Source organism: Oncorhynchus kisutch, linkage group LG15 (assembly GCF_002021735.2).
Source record: "Oncorhynchus kisutch isolate 150728-3 linkage group LG15, Okis_V2, whole genome shotgun sequence".
Taxonomy (NCBI): Eukaryota; Metazoa; Chordata; class Actinopteri; order Salmoniformes; family Salmonidae; genus Oncorhynchus; species Oncorhynchus kisutch.
In genome coordinates, this window is record NC_034188.2 from 75,678,723 (window position 1) to 75,702,467 (window position 23,745).

General features: G+C 42.7%; 2 protein-coding genes across 2 annotated transcripts; one reads left to right on the forward strand and one right to left on the reverse strand.

Moving 5' to 3' along the window:
* The first annotated feature begins 1,558 nt into the window (after positions 1–1,558).
* Positions 1,559–19,485, forward strand: LOC109905859 (integral membrane protein 2C-like). The gene is made up of 6 exons (XM_020503504.2): positions 1,559–1,982; positions 3,811–3,957; positions 4,272–4,460; positions 4,574–4,684; positions 14,653–14,800; positions 18,160–19,485. Exons 1-6 carry the CDS (start codon positions 1,887–1,889, stop codon positions 18,249–18,251), a joined length of 783 nt encoding a protein of 260 aa, XP_020359093.1. The 5' UTR covers positions 1,559–1,886; the 3' UTR covers positions 18,252–19,485.
* Positions 19,486–20,092: 607 nt separating this feature from the next.
* Positions 20,093–21,805, reverse strand: lpar5b (lysophosphatidic acid receptor 5b). The gene is made up of 2 exons (XM_020503772.2): positions 20,686–21,805; positions 20,093–20,354 (listed from the first exon to the last, which is right to left on the reverse strand). Exon 1 carries the CDS (start codon positions 21,642–21,644, stop codon positions 20,715–20,717), a length of 930 nt encoding a protein of 309 aa, XP_020359361.1. The 5' UTR covers positions 21,645–21,805; the 3' UTR covers positions 20,093–20,354; positions 20,686–20,714.
* Between the last annotated feature and the right edge of the window lie 1,940 nt (positions 21,806–23,745).

The following is a 23,745-nucleotide window of genomic DNA, read 5'->3' on the forward strand; positions in this document are numbered from 1 at the left end:
GTGTCGTTCCCTACCCTTACCACCTTGGGGTGGCCTGTCAGGAAGTCCAGGATCCAGCTGCAGAGGGAGGTGTTTAGTCCCAGGGTCCTTAGCTTAGTGATGAGCTTTGAGGGCATTATGGTGTTGAACGCTGAGCTGTAGTCAATGAACAGCATTCTCACATAAGTAGGTGCTCATTTTGTCCGGGTGGGAAAGGTCAGTGTGGAGTGCAATAGAGATTGCATCGTCTGTGGATCTGTTGGGGCGGTGGTTTGGAGTGGTTCTGGGGTTTCAGGGATGATGGTGTTGATATGAGCCATGACCAGCCTTTCAAAGCACTTCATGAATACAGACGTGAGCGCTACTGGGTGGTAGTCATTTAGGCAGGTTACCTTAACATTCTTGGGCACAGGGACCATGGTGGTCTGCTTTAAACGTGGGTATTACAGACTCGGTCAGGGAGAGGTTGAAAATGTGAGTGAGGACAACTGCCAGTTGGTTCGTGCATGCTCTGAGTACACGCCCTGGTAATCCATCTGGCCTCGTGGCCTTGTGAATGTTGACCTGTTTAATGGTCTTGCTCACGGCTACGGAGCGTACATTTGACAGAGTCACCTAAACGTTCCTTTATTTATTTACCCAATTTCATGGTTTCCAATTGGTAGTCTTGTCTCATCACTGCAACTCCTGTACGGACTCGGGAGAGGCGAAGGTCGAGAGCCGTGCGTCCTCCTAAACACAACCCGCACTGCTTCTTGACACAACGCCTGCTTAACGCAGAAGCCAGCTGCACTGATGTGTCATTGGGAACACTGAACACCTGGCGACCGTGTCAGCGAGCACTGCACCCGGCCCACCACAGGAGTTGCTTGTGCATGATGGGACAAGGACATCCCTGCCAACCAGACCTTCTTCTAACCTGGACCAATTGTGCGCCGCCCCATGGTTCGCCCAGTCGCGACAGAGGCTGGATTTGAACCCAGAATCTCTAGCGGCACATCTAGCACTGCAATGCAGTGCCTTAGACCACTGCGCCACTCAGAATGCCCTTACTGGTACTTCCTGCTTTAGTTTTTGTTTGTAAGCAGGAATCAGGAGGATAGAATTATGGTCAGATTTGCCAAAAAGGGGTTATTTCTGGGGTGGCGCGAGAAATAAAGGCAGAGGATATAACTGAAGACATTGATGGAGTGGTTGGTGCACGTCGACATCGACTGACCTGTACGGTGGACCAAGAAAATAAGTTGACTTCATCCATGCTACTGTTCTTTGATGAAGAGTCTCTCCTGTTTGAACTCCAGAGTGACACAGTGGTCTAAGGCACTGCATTTTGGTGCTAGAGGCATCACTACAGACCCTGGTTTGATTCCAGGCTGTATCACAACTTGAGTCCCATAGGGCAGTGCACAATTGGCCCAGCATCGTCCGGGTTAGCCGTCATTGCAAGTAAGAATTTGTTCTTAACTGACTTTCCTAGTTAAATTAAGTTAGGATTCGAAAAGATACCATGTAAGAGCTTTTTTGGGTCTTTTTGTGATTTCACAGCCAAGGCGGTGCAAGAAACCCTTTCGGTGAATGTATCTACAGCACAGGCCCCTGAGTCTGTGTAGGGATGTATTTTGGAGTGGACTGTGATTGAAAAAGTGTGACGTGTTTTATTTTGTATGATTTCGTTTCACCCCATTCCCGAAATGTTAATTGTTTTGTTTCTTATTCAATAAACCATCCAGCTAGTGGCGGTAATGCACATTTAACTCCAACCGCCGTGAAACCCCCTCGAAGAAGAACAAGACAACCAGATACATTGTGTCAGTAACAACAGTTAAGGCTCACATACGAGTAGGGGATCTAGCTACCGTAGCTAGAGGAAACGAAACCCACTCGATTAGTCTTTGACAGGAACAGCAATGGTCAAGATCACTTTCCTGTCCGTCGCGGGTCAGAAAGTCGAGAAGGAGGAGAATGATGGCGAAAAGACCGAAATTCTCATAACCCATCCGATGGTAAGTTACTGATGCATTTTCGTTGTGGTTGCAACATGATATCGCTTTGTGTGCATTGCCCTTCGATAAAACAGAGCTAACTGGTGCTACCTCCAATAATTATTTAGTCGCGCGCGGTGTGTTTGTCAAGCGTCTGCATGGCATTTTACTTGAAATTTACCGGCACACTGAAGAACGCAGCAGGTACATTTGAACATTATTTGAGGTCAGAGCAGCCATTGCCATTTGGCAGAAAATAAAACGATGCTGTGCGGCTAACAAGCTATTTGTGGAAATGTCGGCACTTTGCCAAAGCCGATTGAATGAACAAAGGGGCACTGCTAACATTACTATTGAACATAGTTAAGTGGATGTTCTTAGACAAATGAGCTTTATCAACATCAGTTATTTAGGCAAACGTTAGGCTATGAGAATTGAACGATAGATTAATAGCTGTAAGAACCTAAACCAAGGAGGATCAAGTTATTACTTTTGCTTTAAGCATAAAACCTATAATGTTTGCTGTGGATTATGAAGAATTATCTCTTGGCAAATGTGAATGGATTACAAGAAAAGCATGTTTACCAAACACAGGCAGCAGACAAAATGGCAGATGGAGTTTACTACTGCTTGCCATGCAAGTTCATATTTCATAAGCAGCATCACTGTGCCATCAGTAGGCTACAGGTCTCAACTTGTGATGCAGTGGTTCTAGGAAAGCTTCGCTCCCCAGCATGTTGCCGTTTCAAATCCAATCAAATATGCTTTGCTTTTAGTCAGCCACTTGCAGACAGTAATGAGCTACAACTAAAGCCTTAGACGTGTATTTTATCAAAGATTAGAAGGATGCATCTAAACCAATTAGGGTGTATGTCTGCCTGTTTTTATCTCAGGGGGAAGTTGACAGTTGCCTACTGGCCATTATCTTCTATAGCGTTTGTTGGAAATGTAGACAGACCATTGTCATGTTCTCAGTCCATGTAAGGCCCTCCTATCTCAATCAGTAGGAAAGGAGAACACTGGTAGCTATCTGCCTCTGTAGGGAGCACAGACACATGCATACATACATGCATACATGCATGCATACGCACAGACACCCACACACAGACAGTGAAAATGATGTGTAGTCTATCCCTTCGTCCTTGTGCATTTTATCTCCTAGTTTATCCTTCAACACAGGTTGTCATAACACCAAGGTTTTTGGTTTGATAGTCTGTGAGCTGTTTTCATATGCAGGCAATAGCAATGTCAGGAGAATTTCACTCCAACTACCAGCTAAGAATAACTTGCTTTTTTGTCTCCTACGCACAGAGCTCATCCTCCAGGATAAATGTACCTATCCACCCACGTAGTTGCACATATACGGTAGAAAGCCAACCCATGACACGCTGCCAACACACCGGTGGAGCGTGTGGCAGCGGCAGATGGGGTGAAAGACTGGGGGTGGTGCCACATTACTAACCACTCTGTCATCCCTCTCTCTGCCACCCACGTTGCTGTTTCCCTGCTAAAACATGCAGATTTATTCCACCTACCGTAACTATAGCTGCAGGTTTCAGGATTCACTTTTCTATCTAAGAGCAGAAACATAATACTCCTAACCCAACCTGACTTAGTCTGCCCTGTCTTGATGTGACCATAGAATATCTGTGAAACACTAGCTGTGAGTATCCTTTTTACCGGGGGGGGGGGTGATAATTAAGTAAGTAAGCCTTGGGCAAGAAAGCTTTGTCTGAGTTTGTTCATAGCGTGAGGCAGCTTGATGTAGAAGTACACACCCTGGACAGGACACTAGCCTGGTGTGATGTGTGTGTATTCATGTATGTGACCCTGTGTGTCTCCCTGTCAGGAGGATGATGAGGAGCTGGTTCTGCCTCTGCGCTCCCAGAGGTCTCCTCTGAACGGCCTATGTTGCCTGACCTCTGGCCTGGTGGTCTTCATGTCTGGCCTGGTGTTGGCCTCCATCTATGTCTATCGCTACTACTTCATACCCCAGGTACCTAGCATCTACATACAGTGTCTCAGTACAGTGACAGTATGATACAACACTCTGATGATACCACTTAGGCCTATCCTCTATTGTCCTATCTTTTGATGTGGGATTTGTAAATGTGCTTCCTGGTGTAACTGCCTCTGATGGTGTTGTTGTTATGATCTACATTGGAGATCAGAGTTTTCCATTTGGTTATCAGCACGTTGGTCTTTCTATCCCAGTCGGGGATCATGAAACATTTAATAATGGTAGAGACTGATAATGAAGATGAAAGTTAGTGATAGCCTTGCTAACGGTTCCCTTGGGCCTTGACCTAGATCCCAGAGGAGAGTCTGTTCCACTGCAGGGTTCGTTATGAGGACTCAGTGTATGCCCCTCTGAGAGGCAGACAGGAGCTGGAGGAGAACGTGGGCATCTACCTGGAAGACAACTATGAGCAGATCAGCGTGCCTGTGCCCCATTTTGGAGGAAGTGACCCTGCTGACATCATCCACGACTTTCACAGGGTGAGCAGGACCGAGCACATGCACACGCATACACATACACACACCTCTTGTAGGATGGAGAGTCAATCAGCCAGGTTTTGGACATTTTTAATTAGTTTTCTCGATGTCACCAGGGACTGACAGCCTACCATGACATCGCTTTGGACAAATGCTATGTCATCGAGCTCAATACCACCATCGTCATGCCCCCACGGAACCTCTGGGAACTGCTGGTCAATGTTAAGGTAACATAAGTCCTCTCTGTCTGTCTGTGATACCATCTCTCATATTCCACAACCTATTATGTTCTCTCTTCCTTCTTTCTCTCTCCCCCTCTGTCCCTCTCAATTAAATGCATAGGGCTTTATTGGCATGGAAAACATATGTTCACATTGCCACAGTAAGTGAAATAGATGATAAACAATTTTTATTTTTATTTTTTATTTTACCTTTATTTAACCAGGTAGGCAAGTTGAGAACAAGTTCTCATTTACAATTGCGACCTAGCCAAGATAAAGCAAAGCAGTTCGACAGATAAAACGACACAGAGTTACACATGGAGTAAAAACAAACATACAGTCAATAATGCAGTATAAACAAGTCTATATACAATGTGAGCAAATGAGGTGAGAAGGGAGGTAAAGGCAAAAAAGGCCATGATGGCAAAGTAAATACAATATAGCAAGTAAAATACTGGAATGGTAGTTTTGCAATGGAAGAATGTGCAAAGTAGAAATAAAAAATAATGGGGTGCAAAGGAGCAAAATAAATAAATAAATAAAAATTAAATACAGTTGGGAAAGAGGTAGTTGTTTGGGCTAAATTATAGGTGGGCTATGTACAGGTGCAGTAATCTGTGAGCTGCTCTGACAGTTGGTGCTTAAAGCTAGTGAGGGAGATAAGTGTTTCCAGTTTCAGAGATTTTTGTAGTTCGTTCCAGTCATTGGCAGCAGAGAACTGGAAGGAGAGGCGGCCAAAGAAAGAATTGGTTTTGGGGGTGACTAGAGAGATATACCTGCTGGAGCGTGTGCTACAGGTGGGAGATGCTATGGTGACCAGCGAGCTGAGATAAGGGGGGACTTTACCTAGCAGGGTCTTGTAGATGACATGGAGCCAGTGGGTTTGGCGACGAGTATGAAGCGAGGGCCAGCCAACGAGAGCGTACAGGTCGCAATGGTGGGTAGTATATGGGGCTTTGGTGATAAAACGGATTGCACTGTGATAGACTGCATCCAATTTGTTGAGTAGGGTATTGGAGGCTATTTTGTAAATGACATCGCCAAAGTCGAGGATTGGTAGGATGGTCAGTTTTACAAGGGTATGTTTGGCAGCATGAGTGAAGGATGCTTTGTTGCGAAATAGGAAGCCAATTCTAGATTTGACTTTGGATTGGAGATGTTTGATATGGGTCTGGAAGGAGAGTTTACAGTCTAACCAGACACCTAAGTATTTGTAGTTGTCCACGTATTCTAAGTCAGAGCCGTCCAGAGTAGTGATGTTGGACAGGCGGGTAGGTGCAGGTAGCGACCGGTTGAAGAGCATGCATTTAGTTTTACTTGTATTTAAGAGCAATTGGAGGCCACGGAAGGAGAGTTGTATGGCATTGAAGCTTGCCTGGAGGGTTGTTAACACAGTGTCCAAAGAAGGGCCGGAAGTATACAGAATGGTGTCGTCTGCGTAGAGGTGGATCAGGGACTCACCAGCAGCAAGAGCGACCTCATTGATGTATACAGAGAAGAGAGTCGGTCCAAGAATTGAACCCTGTGGCACCCCCATAGAGACTGCCAGAGGTCCGGACAGCAGACCCTCCGATTTGACACACTGAACTCTATCAGAGAAGTAGTTGGTGAACCAGGCGAGGCAATCATTTGAGAAACCAAGGCTGTCGAGTCTGCCGATGAGGATATGGTGATTGACAGAGTCGAAAGCCTTGGCCAGATCAATGAATACGGCTGCACAGTAATGTTTCTTATCGATGGCGGTTAAGATATCATTTAGGACCTTGAGCGTGGCTGAGGTGCACCCATGACCAGCTCTGAAACCGGATTGCATAGCAGAGAAGGTATGGTGAGATTCGAAATGGTCGGTAATCTGTTTGTTGACTTGGCTTTCGAAGACCTTAGAAAGGCACGGTAGGATAGATATAGGTCTGTAGCAGTTTGGGTCAAGAGTGTCCCCCCCTTTGAAGAGGGGGATGACCGCAGCTGCTTTCCAATCTTTGGGAATCTCAGATGACACGAAAGAGAGGTTGAACAGGCTAGTAATAGGGGTGGCAACAATTTCGGCAGATCATTCTAGAAAGAAAGGGTCCAGATTGTCTAGCCCGGCTGATTTGTAGGGGTCCAGATTTTGCAGCTCTTTCAGAACATCAGCTGAATGGATTTGGGAGAAGGAGAAATGGGGAAGGCTTGGGAGAGTTGCTGTTGGGGGTGCAGTGCTGTTGTCCGGGGTAGGAGTAGCCAGGTGGAAAGCATGGCCAGCCGTAGAAAAATGCTTATTGAAATTCTCAATTATGGTGGATTTATCAGTGGTGACAGTGTTTCGTATCTTCAAGGCAGTGGGCAGCTGGGAGGAGGTGTTCTTATTCTCCATGGACTTTACAGTGTCCCAGAACTTTTTTGAGTTAGTGTTGCAGGAAGCAAATTTCTGCTTGAAAAAGCTAGCCTTGGCTTTTCTAACTGCCTGTGTATAATGATTTCTAGCTTCCCTGAACAGCTGCATATCACGGGGGCTGTTCGATGCTAATGCAGAACGCCATAGGATGTTTTTGTGTTGGTTAAGGGCAGTCAGGTCTGGGGAGAACCAAGGGCTATATCTGTTCCTGGTTCTAAATTTCTTAAATGGGGCATGTTTATTTAAGATGGTTAGGAAGGCATTTTTAAAAAATATCCAGGCATCCTCTACTGACGGGATGAGATCAATATCCTTCCAGGATACCCCGGCCAGGTCGATTAGAAAGGCCTGCTCGCAGAAGTGTTTCAGGGAGCGTTTTACAGTGATGAGTGGAGGTCGTTTGACCGCTGACCCATTACGGATGCAGGCAATGAGGCAGTGATCGCTGAGATCTTGGTTGAAGACAGCAGAGGTGTATTTAGAGGGGAAGTTGGTTAGGATGATATCTATGAGGGTGCCCGTGTTTAAGGTTTTGGGGAGGTACCTGGTAGGTTCATTGATTATTTGTGTGAGATTGAGGGCATCAAGTTTAGATTGTAGGATGGCTGGGGTGTTAAGCATGTTCCAGTTTAGGTCGCCTAGCAGCACGAACTCTGAAGATAGATGGGGGGCAATCAGTTCACATATGGTGTCCAGAGCACAGCTGGGGGCAGAGGGTGGTCTATAGCAGGCGGCAACGGTGAGAGACTTGTTTTTAGAGAGGTGGATTTTTAAAAGTAGAAGTTCGAATTGTTTGGGTACAGACCTGGATAGTAGGACAGAACTCTGCAGGCTATCTTTGCAGTAGATTGCAACACCGCCCCCTTTGGCAGTTCTATCTTGTCTGAAAATGTTGTAGTTTGGAATTAAAATGTCTGAGTTTTTGGTGGTCTTCCTAAGCCAGGATTCAGACACAGCTAGAACATCCGGGTTGGCAGAGTGTGCTAAAGCAGTGAATAGAACAAACTTAGGGAGGAGGCTTCTAATGTTAACATGCATGAAACCAAGGCTATTACGGTTACAGAAGTCGTCAAAAGAGAGCGCCTGGGGAATAGGAGTGGAGCTAGGCACTGCAGGGCCTGGATTCACCTCTACATCGCCAGAGGAACATAGGAGGAGTAGAATAAGGGTACGGCTAAAAGCTATGAGAATTGGTCGTCTAGAACGTCTGGAACATAGAGTAAAAGGAGGTTTCTGGGGGCGATAAAATAGCATCAAGGTATAATGTACAGACAAATGTATGGTAGGATGTGAATACAGTGGAGGTAAACCTAGGTATTGAGTGATGAAGAGAGAGATATTGTCTCTAGAAACATCGTTGAAACCAGGAGATGTCATTGCATGTGTGGGTGGTGGAACTAATAGGTTGGATAAGGTATAGTGAGCAGGACTAGAGGCTCTACAGTGAAATAAGCCAATAAACACTAACCAGAACAGAAATGGACAAGACATATTGACATTAAGGAGAGGCATGCTTAGTCGAGTGATCAAAAGGGTCCGGTGAGTGGAGAGGTTGGTTGGTGATTTAGACAGCTAGCCAGGGCCTCGGTAGCAAGCTAGCATAGGATGGAGGTCTGTTGTTAGCCACCTCCTGCGCTCCGTCAGTAGATTAGTGGGGTTCCGTGTGGTAGAGGGGATCAATCCAAATCACACAACAACAAAAATAAAAACAATAGATATAGTTATAGAGGCCCAAGAAGAAAACATAATAATAATAATAAAAAATAAAAAAAATAATAAAAAATAAAAAATGTCCGATTGTCTGTTCAGATAGCAGCCGGTAAGACAGCTAACGGTTAGCAGGCCGCAGATGGGCGTTCAGGTAACGTCGCGACGGAGGAGCCAGCCGAATAACTCCTTCGGGTAGATAACGTCGGCAGTCCAGTTGTGAAGGCCCGGTGGGGCTCCGCGAAGGCAGCAAACCGGGTCCGGATAGGCGACTGCAGCCCAGGTGCGATTGATGGAGCTCAGGAGTGATTGACGGAGCTTGCTAGCTCCGGAACAATTGATGTTTGCTCCGGAATCGACGAAGGCCGATAGTCACACGGATAGCAGCTAGCTAGCTGTGAGATCCGGGCATGAATGTCCAGAGAGCAGTCGAAATCCAGGGACATGGAGAGAAAAATTGGTCCGGTATGCTCCGCTCCGAGCCGCGCTGCGCCGTACAGAACTGGCGATAGACTTTCGTGCCAAAGGATAGCCGATGACCACAAACCGTGGTTAGCTGAACACCAACGACTTGCCAGTAAAGGAGCCAACTAGCTTCTGAACTAGCTTCTGGATTAGCTTCTGGCTAGTTTCAGGCCAGCCTCCTGGAGTTTCTGGCTAGCTTCTTGGAGGATTACAGATCTGAGGTAAATAATACTTTTTTATAAATATACATTGGTGAGGCGGGTTGCAGGAGAGTGTTTTGAAGATGAGTTGATGGAAAATAAAAATAAAATGTATGTGAAAAAGTTGTATATATATATATATATATATATATATATATATATATATATATATACATACATACATACATACATACATACATACATACATACATACATACATACATACATACATACATACATACATACATACATACATACATACATACATACATACATACATACATACATACATACATACATACATACATACATACATACATACATACATACATACATACATACATACATACATACATACATACATACATACATACATACATACTACATACATACATACATACATACATACATACATACATACATACATACATACATACATACATACATACATACATACATACATACATACATACATACATACATACATACATACATACATACATACATACATACATACATACATACATACATACATACATACATACATACATACATACATACATACATACATACATACATACATACATACATACATACATACATACATACATACATACATACATACATACATACATACATACATACATACATACATACATACATACATACATACATACATACATACATACATACATACATACATACATACATACATACATACATACATACATACATACATACATACATACATACACAGGACACGACAAGACGAGGACAAAAGACGTCTGAACTGCTATGCCACCTTGGACAAGTGAAATGAACAATAAAAAAGTAACAGTAAACATTACTCACAAAAGATCCGAAGGCATAGATACATTTCAATTGTCATAGTCTATATACAGTGTTGTAATGATGTGCAAATAGTTAAAGTAGAAAAGGGAAAATAAATAAACATAAATATGGGTTGTATTTACAATTGTTCTTCACTGGCGCTTTTCTTGTGGCAACAGGTCACACATCTTGCTGTTGTAATGGCACACTGTGGAATCAATCAAAATTTGATTTGTTTTCAAATTTTTTGTGGATCTGTGTAATCTGAGGGAAATATGTGTCTATGGTCATACATTGGGCAGGAGGTTAGGAAGTGCAGCTCAGTTTCCACCTCATTTTGTGGGCAGTGAGCACATAGCCTGTCTTCTCTTGAGAGCCAGGTCTGCCTTTGGCTGCCTTTCTCAATAGCAAGGCTATGCTCACTGAGCCTGTACATAGTCAAAGCTTTCCTTATTTTGGGTCAGTCACAGTGGTCAGGTATTCTGCCACTGTGTACTCTCTGTTTAGGGCCAAAGAACATTTCTAGTTTGCTCAGTTTTTTTGCTAAATCTTTCCAATGTGTCAAGTAATTATATTTTTGTTTTCTCATGATTTGGTTGGGTCTAATTGTGTTGCTGTCCTGGGGCTCTGTGGGTTTTGTTTGTGTTTGTGAACAGAGCCCCAGGACCAGCTTGCTTAGGGGACTCTTCTCCAGGTCCATCTCTCTGTAGGTGATGGCTTTGTTATGGAAGGTTTGGGAATCGCTTCCTTTTAGGTGGTTGAAGAATGATGTCTCTTTTCTGGATTTTGATCATTAGCGGGTATCGGCCTAATTCTGCTCTGCATGCATTATTTGGTGTTTTACATTGTAAACAGAGGATATTTTTGCAGAATTCTGCATGTGGAGTGTCAATTTGGTGTTTGTCTCATTTAGTGAATTCTTTGTTGGTGAGCAGGCCCCAGACCTCACAACCATAGGGGGCAATGGGTTCTGTAACTGAATCAAGTATTTTTAGTCAGATCCTACTTGGTATGTTGAATTTTATGCTCCTTTTGAGGGCCCTTCTTGCTTTGTCTCTCAGATCGTTCACAGCTTTGTGGAAGTTACCTGTGGTGGGTTAGGTAGAGGTGTGTATAGTTTTTTTTGTGTGCTCTATGGTAACAGTATCTAGATGGAATTTGAATTTGTGGTCCTATGAACTGGACCTTTTTTGGAACACCATTTTTTTGTCTTACTGAGATTTACTGTCAGGAACCAGGTCTGACTGAATCTGTGCAGAAGATCTAGTTGCTGCTGTAGGCCCTCCTGGGTTAGCAAACATTTCTAAACACCTGTTTGCTTTGTCATTATGGTGTATTGCGTGTAGAATGATGGCACTTTTTTCAAAGCAATTTTTGAACACGGCTGTAACAAAATGGGGAAAACAACATCAAGGGTTCTGAATACTTTCCGAAGGCACTGTATATGTGACTCACCACCTGGATTCGGTCTTATGTAGCAAAATGTGAAATGGTGTTTCCTACATTGCATAAAAGTAGAGACTCAGATCTACAAAATGGTATATCATAGACTGCATTTGAGGAACAAAGGGAAAGTAATTCTGCTTTGAAAGTTGATCAACTTGTCAACTCACTTTTGAGAAAATGGCCTTTGAATGTTTTGGTATCTAGTGAAGAGCTCTTCTTTGTCTAAACCCATTCAGCATCGTTTACACCCTCTTTAGCTTTAGCCCCACCCATCTCAGAGCGCACACTTGATGCTCTGGCCGATGATTTGTTTACCTCTGGATAACATGAAAACAGCCTATCCAGCTCTGCTGGCAACGTTTTTAATTATGCTTTTTTGCAGACATTTACTGACACCGGCCATATTCAACGGGTGTTGTACACGTGTCACATAACGTTAGCTAACGAGCCAGCCAGCTAGCTAATGATAGCTAGTTAAACAACAATGAACAAAGTGCCAACAATGCCACATTGATGGGAGCTAACCAACCAGGTGCAATGCTAGCTAGCTAACATTAGGCTCTAACTTGGAAAGCAAACAGCTTTGGGAAATTAATAATAATGTCTGCTAGTTAGCCAACCATCTAACATTAGCTTAAGACATATAACGTAAACTCGTACATCGCCTTGGTCCGTACAATTGCCCTTTATTTTAGCACCCCAAAAGCGTAATACTTCCAGATCAACTGTAATGTCAATACCATTGTAAAGCACAATTTCTCCCCTTTCCAACAGAATCAATTACATGACTTAAACGCTGCCCGTTTCTGCATAATTCAAGCAGACAATGAGCCCCGTCGGGTCTTTTTAAAAATGGCTGGTGGGGAAGCTAAACTAATGCGTGATGGAGATATGTTGTGTGGGAAAATAGCTTTTTTTCACTCGATCTGTCCAACTTATCACCTTATCGCCTCTAAAATGTAAATAAAACACTATAAAGAGTTTATATAATGACATTCCATACCTATTTGAAGGTTTGTGTCGAATTTGAATTGGGTTTTTGGGCGGTGCTGAAGTGATCTTAGAAGTTAACAGTGGCTTTGAGAATGATGATCGCATGCAATGATGATGAAAAAAATGACTAGGTACCCCCCCTTACCCCGTCACTGTCCATTTCTTGTTTTTTAAAGGATGATAGAAGTGCTACACCTGGTGGAGAGATTATAAGACAGAAATAGTTGCTTTATGCGTGCTGTATGTTACGACATGACACGTCAAGATGTAACGGAGGGTCAGTTTTTTTTTCAACTTTTCTCCAATACTATAGAGCCGTTACCATGTCGATCAACGCTTGAAAAGAAACCTAGTTCACACCCCTGATTTTGACGTCAACACAGTCACTACCGTCCCATTAGTTTTCTTTGTAGCCTCGTTTGAATGTTGCGGTTGCGCACATTTGTTTGAGATCACACACACATAACGTTAGCTAACGACCCAGACAGCTAATGTTAGCTAGTTAAACAACAATGAACAAAGTGCCAACAATGCCACCGTGCTGGGAGCTAACCAACCAGGTACAATATTAGCTAGCTTTAACTAGAAAAGCACACGGCTCTGGGAAGGTCTGTTGTATTCAACGCATGTGACACAAAAATTTGATTTGAAAAAAGATTGGAGTAGTGGTTTATCCATCTCTGTTTTGGATAGATAACTTTTCATGTTGTTTGTTAAGTGTAACCACTACTGGGGAAGTTGGAACGGTCTATAGATTCTTCAGTTACATTTAGCTGATTTCTGATGTGCTGTTCCTTCTTTTCACGTTGTGTAGTTCTATATTGTTTTAGTGATTCACCATAGTGAAGGCGTAGGATCAGGTTTTCTGGGTCTCTGTTTTTGGTTGGATAGGTTTCTGAATTTCATTCTTAGGTTTTTACATTGTTCATCAAATATTTGTCATTGTTGTTAATGTTCTTAGGCTGTCCTCTTGAAATTGTTAGATTTGATAGGAAAGCTGAGAGGTCAAATATACTGTTTAGGTTTTCTACTGGTAAGTTTACACCAGTATTACAGTGAAATTTTTGTCCAGGAAGTTGTCTGAAAGTGATTGAATTAGTTGTTTTTTAGTAGGTTTCTATACCACTTTCCTTCCATCTATAGCATTTCTTAATATTGTGCAGTTCCTTTGGCTTTGATGCCTCATGATTGAGTATTGCTTTGTTCAGTAGACAGTGATCTTGCTGTGATCTGATAGAGGTGTCAGTGGGCTGACTGTGAACGCTCTGAGAGATTGGGTTGAGGTCAGTGATAAAGTAATTTACAGTACTACTGCCAAGGGATGAGCTATCGGTGTACCTACCATAGGAGTCTCCCTGAAGCCTACCATTGACTATGTACAGACCCAGCGTGTGACAGAGCTGACAGGAGTTGTGACCTGTTTTGTCATAGTTGTGTGTAGGGGGGCATATTTGGGAGGGAATGTTGTCACCTCCAGGTAGGTGTTTGTCCCCCTGTGTGTTGAGGGTGTCAGATTCTTGTCCAGTTCTGTCATTTAGGTTACCACAGACTAGTACATGTCCCTGGGTCTGGAAATGGTTTATCTCCCCCTCTAGGATGGGCAAACATGTCTTCATTAAAGTATGGGGTATCTATTGGGGGGATATAGGTAGCACACACAAGGAAATGTTTCTCTGTTGAGATTAATTTCTAGCCAGATGTAAAATGTTCCTGTTTTTACTAATTTTACTGAGTCTCTTCCCTGCTTCACACTTGGTAGTTTGGTGGATGGGACTACCAACTCTCTGTAACCTAGGGGGCAACCAGTGGGTCCATTTCCTCTATACCATGTTTGTTGTAGGATGACGATATCTTTATTTCCAATTTATTTGAAGTCTGGGTTCTTTCTCTCTCCTGTCCCTTCTCTTTTTCTCTTTCTGAATTCTAACCCTGTCTACCTCCCCCTCTCTGTCTTTTAGAAGGGAACGTACCTTCCCCAGACCTACATTATCCAGGAGGAGATGGTTGTGACGGGGAAGGTTCATAACATGCGCCAGCTGGGGCCCTTCATCTACCGCCTGTGTAACGGCAAGGACACATACCGCCTGAAGCGCCACGCCCGCAGACGTAGGTTGAGGAGAGGTGATGGGGAGGTTCAGAGCCTTGTATAGGGTTGTGGGAGTCACTCAGGGTCTGAATGGTCCACCTACAGTGCCTTGCAAAAGTATTCATCCCCCTTGGCATTTTTCCTATTTTGTTGCATTATAAACTGTAATTTAAATGGATTTTTATTTGGATTTCATGTAATGGACATACACAAAATAGGCCAAATTGGTGAAGTGAAAAAAAAAAAAAAAAAAACTTGTTTAAAAACATATAAGATCCTAAATAAGCCCCTAAATAAGCCCCAAAAGTCACATAATTAGTTAAAGTCCCCCTGTGTGCCATCTAAGTGTCACATGATCTCAGTATATATACACCTGTTCCAAACGGCCCCAGAGTCTGCAACACCGCTAAGCAAGGGGCACCACCAAGCAAGCGCCACCATGAAGACCAAGGAGCTCTCCAAACAGGTCAGGGACAAAGTTGTGGAGAAGTACAGATCAGGGTTGAGTTATAAAACAATATCAGACACTTTGAACATCTCACATAGCACCTTTTTAAATCCTTTATATAAAAAAAATGAAGAATATGGCAACACAACAAACCTGCCAAGACGGCCACCCACCAAATCTCACAGACCAGGCAAGGAGGGAATTAATCAGAGAGGCAACAAAGAGACAAAAGATACTCCAATCTCCACCGTGGAGCTTTGGAGCTATCTGTCCATAGGACCACTTTAAGCCATACACTCCACAGAGCTGGGCTTTAAGGAAGGGAAGAGTGGCCATAAAAAAAAGTAATTGCTCTTTGAAAAAAAGAAGCAACCATGTTTGGTGTTTGCCAAGATGCATGTGGGAGACTCCCCAAACATATGGAAGAAGGATCTCTGGTCAGATGAGACTAAAATTGAGCTTTTTGACCATCAAGGAAAACACTATGTCTGGTGCAAATCCAACACCTCATCACCCTGAGAACACCATCCCCACAGTGAAGCATATTGGTGGCAGCATCATGCTGTGGGGGATGTTTTTCATCGGCAGGGACTGGGAAACTGTTCAGAATTGAAGGAATGATGAATGGCGCTAAATACAGGGAAATTCTTGAGGGAAACCTGTTTTCACTCTTCCAGAGATTTGAGGCTGGGTCGGCGGTTCACCTTCCAGCAGGACAATGACCCGAAGCATACTGCTAAAGCAACACTCAAGTGGTTTAAGGGGAAGAAACATTTAAATGTATTGGAATGGACTAGTCAAAGCCCAGACTTCAATCCAATTGAGATTGCTGTACACCAACTTGAAGGAGATGGAGCAGTTTTGCCTTGAAGAATGGGCACAAATTCCAGTGGCTAGATGTGCCAAGCTTATAGAGACACCACAAGAGACTTGCAGCTGTAATTTCTGCTAAAGGTAGCTCTACAAAGTATTGACTTGGTTGGGGAATAGTAGAGGTCGACCGATTTTATGATTTTTCAATACCGATTATTGGTGGACCAAAAAAGGCCGATGCCGATTTTAAAAATATTTTTACATAAAAAATAAATAATAATAAAAAATAAAAATAGTAATAATGACAATTACTACAATACTGAATGAACTTATTTTAACTTAATATAATACATCAATAAAATCTATTTAGCCATAAATAAATAATGAAACATGTTCAATTTGGTTTAAATAATGCAAAAACAAAGTGTTGGAGAAGAAAGTAAAAGTGCAATATGTGCCATATAAGAAAGCTAACGTTTAAGTTCCTTGCTCAGAACACGAGAACATATGAAAGCTGGTGGTTCCTTTTAACATGAGTCTTCAATATTCCCAGGTAAGAAGTTTTAGGTTGTAGTTATAGGAATTATAGTACTATTTCTCTCTCTACCATTTTGTATTTCATATGCAGTACCTTTTTGACTATTAGATGTTCTTATAGGCACTTTAGTATTGCCAGTGTAAGAGTATAGCTTCCGTCTCTCTCCTCGCCCCTACTTGGGCTCGAACCAGGAACACATCGACAACAGCCACCCTCGAAGCAGCGTTACCCATGCAGAGCAAGGAGAATAACTACTCCAAGTCTCAGAGCGAGTGACGTTTGCAACGCTATTAGCGCTCACCCCGCTAACTAGCTAGCCATTTCACATCAGTTACACCAGCCTAATCTTGGGAGTTGATAGGCTTGAAGTCATAAACAGCAGAGCTGCTGGCAAAACACACGAAAGTGCTGTTTGAATGAATGCTTACGAGCCTGCTGGTGCCTACCATCGCTCAGTCAGTCTGCTCTATCAAATCAGACTTAATTATAACATAATAACACACAGAAATACGAGCCTTAGGTCATTAATATGGTCGAATCCGGAAACTATCATCTCGAAAACAAGACGTTTATTCTTTCAGTGAAATATGGAACCTTTACGTATTTTATCTAACGGATGTCATCCATCAGTCTAAATATTCCTGTTACATTGCACAACCTTCAGTGTTATGTCATAATAATGTAAAATTCTGGCAGATTAGGCTGCCCAAACTGTTGCATATACACTGACTCTGCGTGCAATGAACTCAAAAGAAGTGACACAATTTCACCTGGTTAATATTGCCTGTTAACCTGGATTTCTTTTAGCTAAATATGCAGGTTTAAAAATATATACTTCTGTGTATTGATTTTAAGAAAGGCATTGATGTTTATGGTTAGGTAGACATTGGAGCAAGGACAGTCCTTTTTCGCGAATACGCACCGCATCGATTATATGCAACGCATGACACGCTAGATAAACTTGTAATATCATCAACCGATTGATTGTTTTTTATAAGATAAGTTTAATGCTAGCAAGCAACTTACCTTGGCTTACTGCATTCGCGTAACAGGCAGTCTCCTCGTGAAGTGCAATGAGAGGCAGGTGGTTAGAGCGTTGGACTAGTTAACTGTAAGGTTGCAAGATTGAATCCCCGAGCTGACAAGGTAAAAATCTGTCGTTCTGCCCCGGAACAAGGCAGTTAACCCACCGTTCCTAGGCCGTCATTAAAAATAAAAATGTGTTCTTAACTGACTTGCCTAGTTAAATAAAGGTGTAAAAAAATATATATGTTATCAAAACTTGAAATCGGCCCTAATTAATCGGCCAATCCGTTTAATCGGTTGACCTTTAGTGAATAGTTATGCACGCTCATATTTACAGTTTTTTTTGTGTTATTTCTTGTTTCACAATAAAAAAAAATTTTGCGTCTTCAAAGTGGTAGGCATGTTGTGTAAATCAAATGATACAAACCCCCCCAAAAATCCATTTTAATCCCAGGTTAAGTCAACAAAATAGGAAAAATGCCAAGGAGGTGAATACTTTCGCAAGCCACTGTATTCTCTTGTCTAATATAAGTCTTTCACTGTCTGACTTGTAGGCATCAACAAACGGGAAGCGGCGAACTGCCATCGCATCCGCCACTTTGAGAACACGTTTGTGGTTGAGACGGTCATCTGTGATGGAGCGTAAACTGTCATGAACGTCGGGCACGACACCCTAAGGCACAGCCACCTCTCTAGCCACTGTAGCGCATCCCTGTGTAGATATTTTGAATTACGTTTCAGCTGCACTTTAACTATGGTTTTGTTCCTTTGTTGATACCTTTTACTGTCTCTTTAAAATTAAAATAAACTATGTTAATTTTTGTTATTGTCAGTAGTGATGTTTTCCTTGTGTTTCCTGGCTGCAATAATACATGTTTTTCTCAGTGATTTACCTTGGATTAAATAGTTTCATGTAGCAGAACCCCTAAGCCTATTATGATGGGGGGGGGGGTCGATTTAAGAGAACTGTGTGACTCCTCGGTTGTCTGGGAAGACAACCATTTCCATGTGTTGTCAATGTGAGTGTAATTGATTTCCCTGCTCTTGAAATTACTGCTCGTCCCTGTTAGTTTTGTAATAGGACCCTTTGCTAAGGCAAGAAATCCTGTTCCTCAGCAAACACCCTACCTAATGTTGTGCAGCATCGCTTTCTCTTGATCTTTGTCTGTGTTTCTGTCACTGCACCCCTCTTGCTTCTCTCTTTCACCTGGTCTGTCTTCTTCTTTAGCTCAGTCACTCTACCAGACTAAAGTTTATTGTTTTTTATGTGAATGTCAGTTTAAGGACCAGTGTCCCTACAAAGTGAGGTAGACAGATTAGCCATTATTAGTCTTTGCATGTTTGCACCTGCATTGTAAGTAAAGTCTAGAATCATGTACATGACATGAAATACTTGCTCTTCACTTACTGTGTGCAGTTATATGTAATATTCTACCAGGTTATTTCTAGCCAAGCTGCCCTTGCCCCTGTGAAAGCATAAAAGAAAGTTGCTCCCCCTTTTTCCATATGAAAGCATTAAAGAAAGTTGCTTCCTCCATTTTAATGCCCCTCTTATCACCTCTTCATTATTTGGTCTTTCTTTCTGGGGAGGTTGAGCCTCTCCCACTTAATTTGCACTCTTTATCGATGCTTCTGTGAGTCATTCTCGTAGAATTCTGTCTTGATTTTTCCCTCCTGCATGTGTGTTTTCTCTGTAAGGAAAAACTGCGCTGTTAGAATCTTTTATAAGAGCATGTTTAAAGCCTTGGTCCAGAGTCAGAGACTGGACTAAAGTATTGACTGCTGTAAGGGAGCTTATATCTGTTCATCTATACCTTAGACTGGTCTGTATATTTTGTCTGCGGGTGAAGTCTTATCTGTGAATAAAGTAGTTAAACACCTGGGGGCTTCTGTCCTTTTGTTCTTTCTAAATAAATGATAGTTGTTACTATACTGTGGGCATCATTGGGACATTTCGCTGTCCCGGTTCTCTTTGGTTCTGTGTATGTGCCACCAGCCTTGTTTCATTGTCTGGAGGTAACGGATCATATCCTTAAGTGTCAGTGGGTGAAAATGTGAAACCAGACAGCAGTGGACAGCTGTGGTATGATATGAGGTGTCTTTTAGTAAGGTAAAGTGTGAACAAATCTCATGCACTGACCTGTTTGGGCATAGTGGGAAAGTATGTTATTTTCAGACAGTTAATTGTGCTGTGTGACCTAGTTTTTATACATGGAAAAAGAGGACATGAGGAAAAGGAGATCTTAGTAGGTCCCAGATGACTTCTACATGTCACTCCCCTTAGGGCAGCACAAGATGTAGATCCTTTTAGACCACATATTTCACATAGCCTATATCCAGTCAACATACATTGCTTGATTAGAGTTTTCTTAGGCCCAAAGGCATTGTCTTTTGTAAGATAGGGGCTTTTCGCTGATACCATGTCGATTCCCCTTTTCTGATGGTTGAGGGATAAGCGTTGCAAAGAAGTGACCCCACCTGTTGAAAGACAATGGCTCAAAGGATCAATTTATTTGCATGCCATCTTTACATTGGCTTTCCTGTACTAAACTCCATAGTGACTCCTTATTTATAGTCTGTCATATATCATGGACACAGATGCCCCTCCATGTGGCATGGCTCTGAGCTGTTGGATGGTTGCTGCTGCCTGCCTGGCTCCTCAGCCAGGATCCTCATGAATTATCAACAAATTCACATGACTGTCTGATGTTTGAACCACTCAACAGTGGGAAATGTTGGGCACCCGGCCCTACATGTGGATGAAAGCAGAATTGAAAGCCTTTGTTATTGTCAGTACTTTTGGAAAAGGGACTGTAGTCGATGAACAAAACCTACATTCAGTAAATGTCAATGACTTCAGTCTTATTAACGATCAAAATCACAAAGATACGGTTGTAAAGTGTTTATTAAATAAAACTATTATATGAGCACGTCTTAAAAGTACAGATGGGTGCAATTCAATTTACAGAAGAAGAGATTAACTGTTACAAAACAAGAAAACAAATGCCGTTTGGTAAAATAGAATTGAACATTTAACTATAAATTGTGGAATATTTAGGAACACATGTTGACGCAGTTACCTTAAACTATCTTCACCGGTAGTCGTTTCTCACTGTGTCCTCCCTAATCTACTTTCATGTGATCTGGCCAGTGAAACCTCTATGTCAGAACGCTCTTTCGTCTTCCAGAAAGCATCTAAAGAGAAGTAGTACAACAGTGGATCTAGACAACAGTTGATGCTGGCCAGACAGAATATGGGCATGATAGCCTGCTTGATTTTGAGCACCAGCACGATGGAGGAGGGCAGGAAGAAGACAATAAACATCAGAAGGTTGATGGTGAAGATCAGCATGACATTCATCTTATTGTTGACCATGGCAGCATCGCTGAGGTGCCTGTGTAGCGTCCAGGACACCATGGTGGTGGAGACCACGTTGACCCCCAGCATGGCGAACACCAGCCCAAACTGCACGTAACCAGCTATCTGCACATTCAAGGCACATTCTTGAGTAAACTCAAAGCATTTGTCAGTGGCATTACAGCTCTTCATCTGACTGATGAAGTAGAGAGCCTCTGGGATGTTGACTGCCACAATCAGGACCCAGATGAAGACACAGGCCCTCCAGGCATTGGTGGTGGTGCGGATGTGGCGGGTTCTTAGAGGGTAGACCACAGCCAGCAGCCTGTCCAGGCCAATGAATGTGATGAAGACGGAGCTGGAGCGGATGTTGTTGCGGAACAGCATGGTGGTGGCCGTGCAGGCCTGGATGCCCAGTGGCCAGGTGCCTGTAGTGTAGAAGTAGACCCGGGTGGGCAGGGAGAGCACCAGCAGCAGGTCTGACAGAGCCAGGTGGCTCATGAAGACTGCGCTGGAGGATTTGAGGCCGTGGCGGCATAGCAGAATCCACAGTGACACAGCGTTGAGCGGCAGGCCCAGCACCATCACACAGCCGTACACCGCGGCAGAGACTGTATACACTGCACTCACACAACTCAGCTCCAGAGCGCTGTCCTCTAAGGAATCGTTTGTGTTGTTCATGGTGCTGTACTGTATCTCTGCTCCTTTTTAAGACAGACGCAGCTGTGTGTGTCTGTGCGTGTGAACTGAAAAGAGACAGAAACCACGACAAACCAGCAACTCAGTGCTCTGGTTTCCACTTCCTAGCAGAGCGGTCTGTATGACGGTTGAGCTGTTCTTAACTCTGTTTTTGAAATAACAGTGTTGAAATAGGTGTTGAAACAGGAAGTGAGGGTACTTTTTTCCTTCTGAGCAAGGGCCTCCCATTCTATCTGCTAATCTGTTTGAAGACTCTTGATAACATGAATCCTTTCTGAGTAACAAGTTCAAATGAGTCACCCAGTAAAATACTACATGAGTAAAAGTCTAAAAGTAGTTGGTTTTAAATATACCTAAGTATGAAAAGTACATGCAATTGCTCAAATATACTTAAGTATCAAAAGTACAAGTAAAAGTGTAAATCATTTAATTCCTTATATTAAGCAAACCAGACGGCAGCATTTTCTTGTGTTTTCAATTTACGGATTTCCAGAGGCACACAAACACTCAGACATAATTTAGAAAGGAAACATTTGTGTTTGTGAGTCCACCAGATCATAGGCAGTAGGACCGACCAAGGATGTTCTCTTGATAAGTGAGTGAATTGGACCATTTTCCTGTCCTGCTAAGCATTGTAAATGTAACGAGTACTTCTGGGTGTCAGGGAAAATTTAAGAAGTACATTATTTTCTTTAGGAATGTAGTGAAGTAAAAGTAGTTAAAAATATCAATAGTATAGTAAAGTACAGATACCCCAAAAAACTACTTATTGTAAGTAGTACTTTTAAGTAATTTTACTGACGTACTTTAAACCACTGCTAGATTGAGAGAGGGTGGATTACATCTGAGCAGTCCATATCTGAACAATGTATAATTATGTATATGCTTCAATTCAGTATGAATAAATTACAAGACTCATTGTTGTAAATCCCATGCCTTTTGTTGATCAGATTAGTTAAGAGTTAGATATGCCCTCTGAGATATTCTGTGGAACCTCTATGGATCTCAGCCTCCTAAAGGGCAATACTTGAATGAGGTCACAGGTGTGATGAGTGAGAATACAACGGAACATTAACTTGAAGGTTGGATGATTGATTTGAAAATGTGTTGGCCAGTGTTGGGTTCTGAGAATATGAAATATACTTATTCATGTCACTGATGGAGTGCTGAGGTTTAGAGGGTCTACACCAGAAGTTAATGGTTTTAGGAGTCATTTTTACAGTCATTTGTCAGATGTTACTATGGAATACTGAAGTATAATTCCAAGCATTTCATAAGTGTTAAAGGCTTTTATTGACAATTACACTAAGTTGACGCAAAGAGTCAATATTTGCAGTGTTGACCCTTCTTTTTCAAGACCTCTGTAATCCACCCTGGCATGCTGTCAGTTAACTTCTGGGCCACATCCTGACTGATGGCAGCCAATTCTTGCATAATCAATGCTTGGAGTTTGTCAGAATTTGTGGGGTTTTGTTTATCCACACCCGCCTCTTGACGATTGACCACAAGTTCTCAATGGGATTAAGGTCTGGGGGGTTTCCTGGCCATGGACCCAAAATATTGATGTTTTGTTCCCCGAGCCACTTAGTTATCACTTTTGCCTTATGGCAAGGTCCTCCATCATGCTGGAAAAGGCATTCTTCGTCACCAAACTGTTCCTGGATGGTTGGGAGAAGTTGCTCTCGGAGGATGTGTCGTACCATTCTTTATTCATGGCTGTGTTCTTAGGCAAAATTGTGAGTGAGCCCACTCCCTTGGCTGAGAAGCAACCACACATGAATGGTCTCAGGATGCTTTACTTTTGGCATGACACAGGACTGATGGTAGCGCTCACCTTGTCTTCTCCGGACAAGCTTTTTTCCAGATGCCCCAAACAATCGGAAAGGGGATTCATCAGAGAAAATGACTTTACCCCAGTCCTCAGCAGTCCAATCCCTGTACCTTTTGCAGAATATCAGTCTGTCCCTGATGTTTTTCCTGGAGAGAAGTGGCTTCTTTGCTGCCCTTCTTGACACCAGGCCATCCTCCAAAAGTCTTTGCCTCACTGTGCATGCAAATGCACTCACACCTGCCCGCTGCCATT